Here is a 13,367-nt window from a genome sequence, read left to right on the forward strand (position 1 = left end):
CATTCTGGTGACCTGTGAGCGGGTAAAACCGACTTAAAAGTGTCACTTGTATGGGCCGCTCGTCTTGAAATTACGAAGGAGTAACATAAAAATCGAAGCAATTGAACATAAGTAAACTAATTCCCTCACACTTTCACGCTGTCAAATGTACATTCAATGAGATCCAGAATTTTTGGCCAAATTTTAAAAATTAACCGTTTCTAGCGGAATTACAGCATGCCAAAATAATGCGAAATTCAACCGCAAAAAAAGCATCCTGGTACATGGCTTTGTCAACCAAGACTATATTCATCGGAATAAGCAATGTTTCGTGTACGATTTGATGAAATAAAATTTTTGGGTAAATGAAACGATAAATTTTTGGAGCGCTATTTGAACATGCTATTTATCATCAAAAGTTGACCTTTTGACCTTCAAAGGAGGGCAAGCTGTTTTCACATCACACCCGCTAATTTTGATTTTTCCAACAAACATTTCAAAACTCTGGGTATTCTTTCATAGCACAATGTTAAATAAAGTCAATCGCTAGAATTGGGACAGGTTTAACGTTAGTAAATATGATTTTAGTTACGAACACGTAATTTGGTTCAGGGCTACAACATCGACAAATTTGCATATAAATTAGTTCGTTTTGATTTCCACTTAGAATATTTTTATTTACGTTAACTTTACTAAACAGATCAAATCACAAACAAGGTTAGTCGTTACTTTAACTGATTATATGGCTTATCGTACCTTAAAACGCCTTTTCACAAGAAAAGACGAGTTTGCTTCTAGCCGCCAAACGACCATTGAACCTTTTGACGTCGCCGAAATACCTCGCATGTCATAACTGTCACGCAATATACGCGGACCTTAGATTCACAAACCACATGGACCATCATGGCTTCTTGTGGTTACTCTGAGTTTGTTGGCGGAATTTGTGGTCCAAGCTCGGACAATCCGGCAAATGTTCAGTGCGTCACGATAGAAAAGTGCAATAAGAACATCAAGGAACACCTTAAAAGTTACAAAGTGTGGGATTCTTTTCTGGACACAGAAGCAAAGCTTTTGCTGGCACGTGCAGGTAACTGAATACACTTTATAAATTATGTTGCAGAGAACCTCTAAAACTGCTTAACCGCAGATACCCTACCACGCGGAAATTAATTAATTTAACGTTTTATCCTGACCTACACTATAGCCTGCAGAACAGGCGTTATTTTGTGTGTGTGCGTGTGTGCACGAAGCGAGCGCGGAGTGCGAGCGACGTGCGACGGGAAAGACGCAAAAAATTTTTTTGTCCCCTTCCCTTCGCGCGGGACTCGAGTTCCGCAATAGCCTCGTGCTAACCTCCGCTCACCTAAAAAGTCATAAATAAATGAATAAAATAATAATAATAATAATAATAATAATAATAATAATAATAATAATAATAATAATAATAATAATAATAACGCTTGTTCTGCAGGCCAGTATGTAGCGCTTTTGTGTATGCCACGCGCTTTGCGTGTGACCTCAGTTGGGTACCCGAAATGATCCTCAACCCCGAATCGATCCACAAGTTGACCCCGACTCTGAAATAATCCCCGCGTACCAAGTAGCTAGTTTCTAAAATAGTGCCCCAACTTCAATCTATTTCCTGACTGTGCATCGCGTATCCCCGAGGAGTACTCCATGGGGGTCCGGGTGTGCGGCTCGGTTCTCCAAACCTTCACCCTATTTCAGACTAGGCCGCGTGGAACGCCGGGATTTTCTCGTGGAATACATCTTGAAATTTACACACCGCGTACCGAGTTGCCACCTCTCTCAGAAATGGACTCGATGTGTTAGGGTATTCTGTAGTTACTCCAATCCAAATTTCGAAATCTAGGCAAATGTAAATTCTAGACAGCGAGCACTCTCTCTTTGTAGCCACTGGAGCGAGCACGCGATCTCGCGTGAAACGAGGGCATGAGCCAGCGAGAAACTATGTCAGAATTAGAGTGTAATTAATGAAGCGAATACGTACAATTAACTGTTTTATTATTGTCATTATTATTGTCAAAGGCATTTTGGAGGTCAAGGACGTTCTTCTGGGTTTGACAATCTGCCCCCGTCACCGGGAACAATTTGGAATTCGATGGAGAAGTAATAAGAAAAATTGTGCTTGCCCATGTGAATGGGCATCCCACAGGAACAGTAAAGGGAGAGCGCGGGTTAACCCTTGCTCAGTCTGAAAGACTACTGCGGCTTACTGAAGTTTTGATTCCTGTGGCATCACGTAAGTTGTAACATTCTGGAAATGTGAATCATAAACGATAGATGATATTTTGCCAGCTTCCTAACAAATTGCAATTGCAAGCTGCCCCCAGAGTCTAAGAATCTTTTTTTAACATAAGGGTCTTAAATAAGGTATGTCAGGAGTTTGCAAGCGTAGCGAAGACAATATCATGGAAGATCCAGTTGTGTGTGACACACTGTAACTAAAATATAGAGGAGTACCCTCCCCCTCCCCCTTCGGGGATATCCCAATTGCAGTCCTATCCGGATTCGTCGAGCACTGGCCAACAAGTAAAATTTCTTGTTGACCTTAAAGACAATAAGTGGTCTGGTGTTCGGCAGACTTTAGTGAGCTACTTGTAAACCTTAATCGTGCTAGGAGAATTTCGTGGTGTGCGTCTGGACCACGAAGCGATACGAATGCGTGTAACAAACGCGCGTACAAGCAACACGAGAGCGCGCGATTTGCGCAGATAAATCAGCGGACTCTGTCTCCTTTTTTACCAAGTCACAGAGCTCACCGCAGCCCTTTTCGCTTGGAAGATGCTTCAGTAATAGAGGCTAAGCCTGACCATGCTCTTGCCTTTGTAAAGCACGCGCGCAAGCGTGTGTTTGCAGCATGCCGCGGGTACATAACAGTATATACGTGAGTCCATGTATATACTATGTTATGCAGATGTAGTCGTCATAACAGTAGCAGCAGTATTATAGAACCCAGACCATGCCGGTTTTTTCCCCGTACATGTAATCAATCTGATGCGAGTGATTGAAACTCACGTGGCTTGTTTTTTTTTGTTTTGTTTTGTTTATCAGCGGTATGTGTTCAGTGCAGGAAAAAATTAGACGAACCCGTCGTCGATACCACACCTACTGCACGCGAAGGTAAAACACAAAGCGTCGCTTCAGGTTCTCATGCCGAGGAACAATCCAGCTTTCCGTTTGAAGCTGTAAAAGAAGTCTCGGTAAGAATTTTGCGATAACAATAATTAAAAGAATCTGAGCATAGTAATGGAAATCTTTGAAGAGTTTATTCCACCCTAGACTATAGAGAGTCCCGATTTTATCTCAGTCCTATTCGAGCGAAAAGCTCATGAATCAATAGCTTGTTCTCGGGCACCGAATACCCCCATTTTTAGCTTTCTGTTCGACTATCCCTGAGGAAAAGGTGGGACTGCTCGCGTGTAGATATCTGGAAACATCTGAAATCTGAAACAACTCTTGTATACAGAGAGAGGCCAGTGACACTGACGAGCAACTGTGTCAGGAAATGATGGATCTTACCATTGACAAAGATGTTAGCATGTACCTCCCAAAGGATGACAGCAACGGGAGCAGTAGCTGCGAGACCTCTGATGGCCACCAAGCTATGGCAGATAAATTGAGTGTCCAACGGTCGAAGATGAACGAGTTCTTAAGAAGTTGTGACGCTGGCAGCGTTGGTCCATACAAGAAAAGATGGGAGGAAGCAAGTATGCGAACAAAACAAAGCCATGTATCGAAAGCAAAAGATGCAGTTGTAGCAGCATTGAATGTTATTGCACCGGGAGACGCAGGTCATTTGTGGGAAGCATTGAAAGCTTCCAATTCAGTTGAAAAGGCGTTGCAGATCAGTGAAGAATGTCCAGCAGATAAGAGATACCTAGAAGCTCTAGCTGAAACCTTCCAAAATGCTTCAAGCTGGGATACCCGTAGACAGGTGCTTTCAGTCATGGCTGATCTCGTTACCTTCAAACAAATCCAGCGTTACATACCAGGCCTTACCGAGTACAGGTTCAAGATGGCACGGATGCACAGATTAGAGTATGGTCGGGGTGCAGTCTTACCTGTGAACAAAAGTCCGAGAATGCGCGTTGAGGGTGGTCAATTAGACCATTTTCTTACCTTTATTACCAGTCCTCATGTCGTTCAGGATCTGCCGTTTGGACAACGCTATCTTCACCTTTCTTCCGGTAAAGTGCTTGAAACGCCAAACGTCATCCGTACCATGATCCCGCAGAGGATTGTAGGGCAGTACCAGCAATACTGTGAAGAGACGAACTTCAAACCATTTAGTTCCAACACCATGCTACGAATTCTGTCAGCTTGTTCTGCAACAGTCAGAAAATCTCTACAGGGGCTTGACTACATTGCCGCAGATGGTGCCAAAGCATTTGATGACCTTTGTCACGTTTGCAAGAATATGGTCTATCTGCACAAGTCAGCAATAGTTGGGAGAGATCCCTGAAGAAAGGAAAACAATATTTAAAGTCCGATTACAAGGTATAGAAACAACTATCTTATTAACACTTCATCAGTTATGCCTTTAAAAAAATTACGACTTCACTGAAATGCGTTTTCTTTCAGAGGTCAATGAAACTATCATAAATCAAAATTAACATCTTTTTTTTAGTTACCCTTGCTATCATAAATCGTGTTTAAAAAAGTCTGAACGCCATAACCAGAATGCAAAAACACCTTATTTCTGGCCTAACATAACCTTGGTATTGGGCATTATTATCATCCCACTATGTAATTGTTTGAATGTTTCGTGTTTCTATTTCTATGGTTATACGGACATTCAAGCACAATTAGTGCCAGTCGCTTACCTTCGTAGGTATTGGAAAGCATGTGTTTAGCTATCCGTTTGCAAGATATACAATGTTATAAAATGTAATGAAATTTTTTCAGGTGCATGTGTCAGAATCCTCCTCTGTTGCCGATCACTGCAGCACGTATTCCCTAAATGACAGTAACGATGCTGCCTACAGCACTCCTTGTGATCACACCCATGACAAAGCGTGTTCACACTGCGAAGAACTAAAGGACGTGTTGCTGAATGTCGAGAAATTTTTGAATGACGTGAAGTTGACTGAAGAAGAGCTGGATGATTTACGGTACGATTATCATCAGGCAGTCCAAAATATCCATGCTTGGAAGGCTCACCAGTTGAGAAGTGTAAGACAAGACATGGCGAGAACAGACATTTTGGATACCCTGGATGAGTCTTCTGTGCTCGTCACTCAAGACTGGGCCATGAAATTCCTTCCTCAGAAATACCGGGAATCTCAGTCTGACTGGTTTGGAAAAAGAGGAATTTCATGGCACATTAGTGTGGTGGTACGAAAGAAACGTGGTGTGCTAGAGAGCCAGTCCTTTGTGCACATTGCAGAAAATTCGAATCAAGACAGCCTTTTGGTGGTACGGATTATCGAGCACGTTCTTCGGACCCTCAAGAGGGAGCATCCGGAACTGTTAACAGCGTTTCTCCGCCAAGATAATGCAGGTTGCTATCATAGTTCCATAACATTAGCAGCCTGTAGTCTTATGGCCAACATTACCGGGATCAGAATTGGACGGGTGGACTTCAGTGATCCTCAAGGTGGGAAAGGTGCCTGTGATAGAAAGGCAGCATCAATCAAGGCTCATGTGCGAAGGCATATCAACGAAGGTCACGATGTGCAAACTCCAAACGACTTTAAAGAGGCCATGATGTCTAGTGGTGGGATAAAAGGAGTTCGTATCGCCCTGGTTGATGCTTTTACTCCTGCCCTGACAAATTCTGAAATCCAAATTAAATGGGAAGGCATCAGCTCTCAAAATAATTTCTCCTATTCAGACAGAGGCATCACTACTTGGCGTGCATATGGCATTGGTACAGGGAAGCTTGTTCACAAAGGAGGACTACAAATGCAGGGTAAACCTTTATATATAATGTGTGCTATTGCATGACGATTATATGTGAACAACCTAAGTTCTTCCGATAAAATTTCTGATGTCATACATTTATGTCGAAGTAACTGAATTTTGGACTAACGGATACTAACAAATGTTTCCTAATAAGAGAGGGCCACGATCAGAAGTGTGCATGTGGCTACAAAAAAATTGACATTTTTATTTTTTTTTTTCAAATTAAAACTGGTAAGTTCTGTGCTATGAATGTGAAGCAAGTTGGAAGGCAAAGTGTTAATTGACGTCTTTAGATCCTTTTCAGTTAAAAACTAGTCAGTAAAATGCTTTGAACTTGAGGCAAGTCGGAAGGCAGGGTGTTCATTTCTCTTTTCTTCTACCAATTTTGAACTCCGAGAAGAACTTCGGAACGAGGTTTGCTGAGTTGGCACCTGCACTGTAGCACTGAAAAAATTGAAAATGACTGAGAACGAAAATTAAAAATTATATATGATCTTTCAGATTTCTTACAGAGAGTAGTTAGATATATGAGGGTATCAACTCACTTTTCAAAAAATGATAAAAAAATCCCATACAAAGCCTTGTAAATCGAATTTTTAACTCAACCCCTTACTACACCCTTGTAACAAAAATATTTGACCTCAGCCTTTGAATTCAACCCTAACTCCTGCAACGGAGACGTCAAAAACCTAAAAACCTAAATCCTCGGTTTTTGAAAAACCTAAATTTTTATCCTCGGTTTCTCAAAACTCCTGCAACGGAGACGCTAAATTTACGTTTTTCATAAATGACACCAAACTGATCCCCAACTCACAAACAATCATCGATTAAATCCAACCAACTCATCAATCGCTGATTTGAATGATGAATACAATATTTTTGAACATCAATTTGGATATAATTAACCTGTTATGAAGAAAAAAATAATCATAAATAATTCAAATTTATGGATGTTGTGTGACTGGATGCCGTTACTGTCACGCGTGACGTTGTGTGACTTGTCACGAAAATGGACAAAACCCTGAAAGTGGGGTGCTCGGTTGGCTGTTTACTTGCCTGGCCCCAGCCAGGTCTTTTTCCCGCCGCTGACAAGGCGGCTGTCCCTTTCCCAGTTTACCTCTGGGACCGAGGTTGAGTCCTGACGAACTCTGAGCACCCCGCTGTAAACCAGTAGGGCCTGAGCGGGCTCACCCTGGAGGTACCGTCTACTGGAAGACATCCCACACTACTCAGTAATTCACCATCTGCACAAGCCGTTAAACAGGTTTCAGTCAGGGGCCAGCTGACACCACCCTAAAGCTTCACCAGAGTTTGTGAACTAATATAATAATGGCCCGATTACCTATATATTACACTCAGTTCTGAAATTTTTACACTTATGGTGCTATTTTTCCGTATATTGCGTAATATTGCTTGATTTGGATTAACACGCATGCGCTTTCATGCATGTTCACGATGACACAACCCAAAGCGGACTGGACACTAGTTTGTTAATACACGTGTCGGCCATTTTGTTGCCATTTTGTGAAGATGTTTATGGCTCCTGTTTTGGGATTTTTGAACATTTATTTCTCCACTTTCATCGTTCTGATGTTTGTAGACGCTTTTTGAGGTAAGAATATCATTTATCTTGCACACAACAATAGATTTTTTTATTGAATCGACTCGCTATCGAATACTCGTGAAACCGTGACTGTATGATAGAATGAGCTATTTATTTTTGGAAATCGACTAAATCCTTGATTGGGATCCAAGAATTAAAGGTATCATTGTATCCTTTCCACTTTACCAAAGCTTGTTTCTTCTTGTAATCTCTCCTGATAACTTTATCGATTCTGAATATCTCCTGATTAGCTTTCAATAATTCTGGTTCATAAAAACTCCCTTTAATTTCTTCATTATTGAGATCTTTCAGTTTATATGTGATCGGATTCGTGTATTGTATTTTATCGATAATGAAGACCTCTTCTGACCAGTTTTCTGTATAACCTCGATCAAACAACTTTCTTTATACTTTGATATTCTAACCTTTTCACCAACTTTAAATTTTGGCAAAGATGATAATTGCTTCAAATTGCCAAATAGATTGAAGTAAACAGTTCCTACATTCTTTTTCTTAGATGCTTCTGTCGGTGTCATTTTTATTGAACTGTGTTTAGTGTTATTATACTGCTTCAATATTTTAGGCAAAATATCCAGATACATTGTATTGCCTTGAGCAGTGAATCGTTTCCACATTTTATTTTTAATCGTTCGATTCCAGCGCTCAACAACTGATGACTTCTCTTCATTTTCAGTCGAATACAGTGTAATGTTATGTTTTTTGAGCAAGTCTTTGAAATGTTTGTTGTAGAACTCTGAGCCTTTATCAGTCCACAGATACTTTGGTTTTCGACCCTCTTTGAATATGCTTTGAAATGCTTTAGTTATAGTCTCACCTTTTTTATCTTTTAATGGAACAATCCAACCGTATTTACTAAAAACATCTATAGTCGTGAGAAGATACCTATTACCTTTATTCCATTTACTGAATTGTTGCATTTCAACAAGGTCAGCAGCCCATATTTCATCAATATTATTTACAATAACACGCCGCCGAGTAAAGTTACGTCTTATGGGTTTATGCAGCTCATTAGCTTATTTTTCTTGCCAGTTTTCCTCTTTACCCGACGGCTTTTGACGTTTTTTGGAACCCCAAGACCCAGTTTCTGTTTTGTATTTATTGCATTTCTTGCCAACCAATGTCCCCATTGTCGTTCGGAATATGGAACAGCATCCAATGACTTTACCATCTTTTTGTCAGCTTTCAATTTACATTTTTTGTCATCTTTGCAGACTGAATAATCAACATCATGTTGCATGGCTATTGCATCTGTTTTGCCTGTTGGTTTATCATATATTTCCAATATTTGCCCTGTTTTGGGGTTATATTTGACTTGATTTTCCAAATCATTGTATGGACCAGTGTATTTATGACCAGGTAATACCCACCCAGCTTTGGGCTTTGGGAGCTTACCAATCATTTGGTGTATATCAATTGAACCACCGCTTTTGGGTCGTCCTTTGATTCCTTTCTCATATTCACCCCAATTTGGTGGGTGCCAACCAATTGAATCATAGCTTGAGCATTTCGGTGTGTTGTGAAATTTGCTTCCAATTTTTACCATGCTTTCACATGGATAATTTTTGTATTTTTCTAATGTATTTTTCCCAGCCTTGCCAGACCAAAATTGACTCGACAATATGCCAGTATCTGTGCTAAATGCACTTTTGGCAATGTCTCCAGATTTGTATCTATCAAAGACTTCCTTTGTTGATGGAATTAATGTTCCAACAACATCCATCGACTTCGATGCAACCTTACCTGGTGTGCCAAATTGTTCTAAAATTGTATCTAAATTACCACCATCAAGTTCTTTTCGGTCAGTTTTGTACCTTCTTTTTGGTCTTACTTTGGTTGATAATTTATCAAACATCTCTGATCCAGTCTTTTGAACAAAAGGTGTTGCTTTAGAGATAGCATAATCAATAGCTTTTTTCTGCAATTTAGGGTTTCTAAGTGCTTCAGACCCATAATATCGACCCATTTCAACTGCTTTCTTTCCCATCCATGGTAATGCATGTTGAATTAACATATCAGCACCAGTTGATGCTAAAGTATCCATTATGCCCCCCCCTTCGGAGGGGCTATTTAGTTTCCCTGTTTTTTAACAAATTTGGTTTTAGTTATACCACATTCAGCACAGGTACAGAAGAACATAAGCCGACCATTTTTGGCTTGCTTGTAACCTGAAGGCTGAACACATTCAGTTTCTTTCTTTTGTTTAACACAATATGATTTGACCATTTTATATCACTATATTAGATTAATTATCATCAGAGTCAGACTCATAATCCGTCTCATAATCCTCTGACTCAGAATCTGTTACCAATGTACACCATAAACATAATTTTCCTGAAAATTCTGTGTACTCATCACACTCTTCACAATATCTTATATCAACCATTATACAAATTAATTAGATAATTTTTTAAAATATTGGATTATAAAATTATGATTGACACTTTGATTGTTCATGTTAAAATGTGCATTGTGGATTGTTTTCAATATACTTGTACCCTTTTGTCTCTCAAATAAATAATACAAACACCAATAGCCACATAATACTGAATCTCTTTCCTGGATTTCATCACCTGAATACATTAATCGTTTGCCACTTGTTGACATGAATTTCATAATTTCTTTTGGCATAATTAACCCAAAACTATCAAAATATTCTACATATTTGTCTCCGTTTCGATACGCAACCCAATGTGTACCTGGTCCAATCTGTGAATCCAGGTTAATGATACCAACTTCATCTTTTTTCATCTTTTGTGGTAGATTATCTCTGCTGTAAATGCCTCTGAAGTGTTTTATTTTGAGTTTTTTGACCCAATCAATGAGTTCAAAGTTACTGAGTGGTTTATTGATGAATTTCACAGAATGTCTCCGATTAATGGAATCCCCTTGAATGGACTGTTTTTGCCTAACAACAGACCTTTTCCTTTTTTGGTTTTTTTTCCCTTTACCATACTGATCCCATGTACCGAAAAATGGAGGCGGCCTATAATTAACTGGTAGGACCAAACCACCATCTTTTTTGGTTGTGTTTGGAACAAAAACTGGGACCGATCTTCTGGATCTACTTCTATCCACCTGCAAGCCTTTACCCATTAATGCATTCAAAACCATTGGAATGCCAATTGAAGCCAGTAAAGTACCCAAAAAACCTCCTGATTGTGTCCTAGTTGGTTTAATTACAATCTGTCCACCAGTATGTATTGCATTGACAATTTGCTTCTTTTGTGCTTCAGTGAGCCAATCTTTGTATTTTATTAATTGATCAATTTTATTTTGAGGAATGAGGAAACCACCAGCTTGTCCTCTACCAAATATTTTATTGACTCCAACATTTGCAAGCCCAGAAAGTGCTCCAGTAGCTAATGGTCCAACTGCTTTTGCTGCCATTGGTAGTAATTTTGTGCCAATTTTGAATAATGATGACCAAAGACTGCCTCCTTGTTGTACAGCTTTTCGTATCTGTGTTTTGCTTATTTTAATATCTGCTCCAGTTTTGTTTTGCATTGCCTTTTTCAGCCTATTTATTTGTGTTTTGGTTAACATCAGCTGATCCGGTCCAGTTAATTCAGAATTTGATAATCTTATTGTTATTGCTGAATTGTTTTTTAATGCTTTTGCTAGTTTATCTTTTTGCCCAATTGATAGGTTTACTCCATGTGAATGATAAGTTGTCATATCTTTTATATAACTAACGTTACATTAAAAATTTATTCCATTTATCGAAACAATAGTTTGCCATCTTTTTGAATGAGCTCCGCGTCTTGCTCGTATAATGTCAATGCATAAACTGAATATGCAGTTGCAGTTGTGCCAGATAATTCATAGTGGAATGTCAGCTTTGTGATACCATCTTTGATATCCATTTTTTGTTTTGTTAAATCGAAATACAAGAATGGGAATATTGTTTTGAAATTGTTGACATTCAATAAAGTTCCTTGACTGTACTCATTGTTTGCATGCACATATTTGAGGACATCTCTGTAAACTCGAGTCAAATCAGCCTCTGGAGTGTAATGTACATCAGGATATTCATTGCCATTAGCCACAGATAAATGACAATTTAGCAATGTTCTGGGATCTGTTGATACACTAAATGTATTGTACAAAAATGGATTTACTGTTTGTGCAGCAAGATTTGCATCATTGATAATGAAAACAAATACATGCCTTGGTTTTGAAATCCCACTTGTTATCTGAAAATGACCACTTCTTTGTGTTGAAGAATTACTTCTCTCAATATTTTCTCGCAAATAAACCCATTTATGTGGCTTCAAAAACTGACTCATATACAGTGATTCCCCCTCTGAATTGAAAGTGATTCTTGGTACAATCAACTCCATTCTGGTAATAATTACACGACAATCAGTCCCAGCTTGCCATATTAGAATACTATCAGATTCAATCTGCAAATTTAATTCCAATCTTGTTGATGGTAATAACTCATCCATCAATGCTTCAAAGAATGAGTATCGATTCAATGGTATTTCTGTATTGACAACCACTGATAGACCCAAAAGTGCTTTTCTTGCAGCAAATCCTTTATTGTAGTTATCTTCAGCTGATCGTTCTTCAGCGTGCCGGCTTGTATCCAAATAGAAAAAATCATTGGTTGCAATGGATTGAGCATATCCTGGACTATATTCCAATAGATTCTTGATATTTACACAATGATTTGCATCATTACAATCATATACCATTTTGCCATTCAATCTTACATCGAAATCATGTATAAGACTGTGTGAACCATTAACAATACCATTATGGTCTTCATCTGCAAGATTTGCATTCTGCATTGTTTGGACTTTAAAACCAACTGATATTCTTGCATTATACCAATCAAATGGTGTTACTTCTCCTGTGTTGTCAACAACAAAACGATAACCATCTTTCTTTTGTGACCTATTATTTCCTGGATTACCAGTATTCAATGGTGTCTCCAATTGGAAGAAGACATCTTCGTATCTCTCAATGTATTTTGGATTTCTGAATGATTTCATTTATACAGATATGTTACATTATTTTCATTTCCTCCTTCTTTTGAGTTTTCCACCAGATATCATCCTATTAACTCTCTCAGCTATTTGAAAATCAGTCAGTGGCTGCTCCATTTTTGGTTGGCTCATTGTCACTGATTTTGTTTTGGAAGGTTGTTTTTTGCTCGATAATTGAATTATTTTATCACCTGCTTTATTACCAGCAAACTCACCAGTTTTGGTGACTGCTTTTTCAGCTGCAGTTTTGGCTCCTTTCTTAGCTAATTCTTTTGCTGTTTTTCCGAAAAGTTTTGATCCAACTGATCTGAAAACATCCATAATTCCTTCACCATGGATATGTTTCATCGCATAACGACCCAATTCTGGGTCAAAACGTGGCTTAAATTCACTTTGTCGTACCATATATTGATATATTATATTAAACTAGACCTGAGAATCAAGCTCATGAACCAGTCAATGCCATTCAAGTCAATTGGTCGACCCAAAGCGTCAGTCACTGTTATCCCCATTTCTGAAATAATTGATTTGGAAACTGGACTGAATAATGCTCTTTTTGGCTCAAAAGTAAATGGATAACTCCTTGTTAAATTGTCAGTGGGTATCATTATCAGTGTATTTGTGAATCGTCCATCACTGAGGCTATCAGTTATTGTATCACAATTAATGTTCAAAATGTCAATATCATTGGTAATATTTGGCAATTTTGTCCCATGTTCAGTTTGGCTAATTAACTTTGGTTCAAATCCAATAAGCGCTCCAAAATTAGAGTTTCTAATATCAAGCTTCCATTGGTTGTCCAGCTCAATGACAACTCTATATGATGAAAGCACAAAATATAGATT

General features: G+C 38.8%; 1 protein-coding gene and 1 pseudogene across 1 annotated transcript; both read left to right on the forward strand.

Moving 5' to 3' along the window:
- Nucleotides 1-882: 882 nt before the first annotated feature.
- On the forward strand, nt 883-4,508 carry LOC146459287 (uncharacterized; annotated as a pseudogene).
- A 352-nt stretch (nt 4,509-4,860) lies between these two features.
- LOC146459288 (uncharacterized) lies at nt 4,861-5,949 on the forward strand. Its single transcript, XM_085089690.1, has one exon. It carries the CDS (start codon nt 4,894-4,896, stop codon nt 5,947-5,949), a length of 1,056 nt encoding a protein of 351 aa, XP_084945816.1. The 5' UTR covers nt 4,861-4,893.
- Nucleotides 5,950-13,367: the final 7,418 nt, after the last annotated feature.

This window comes from Pavona decussata, unplaced genomic scaffold, assembly GCF_977016875.1.
Source record: "Pavona decussata unplaced genomic scaffold, jaPavDecu1.1 SCAFFOLD_221, whole genome shotgun sequence".
NCBI lineage: Eukaryota > Metazoa > Cnidaria > Anthozoa > Scleractinia > Agariciidae > Pavona > Pavona decussata.

Coding starts and splice junctions, on each gene's coding strand:
- LOC146459288 (XM_085089690.1), top strand. CDS start 4,894: ATGAAATTTTTTCAGGTGCATGTGTCAGAATCCTCCTCTGTTGCCGAT.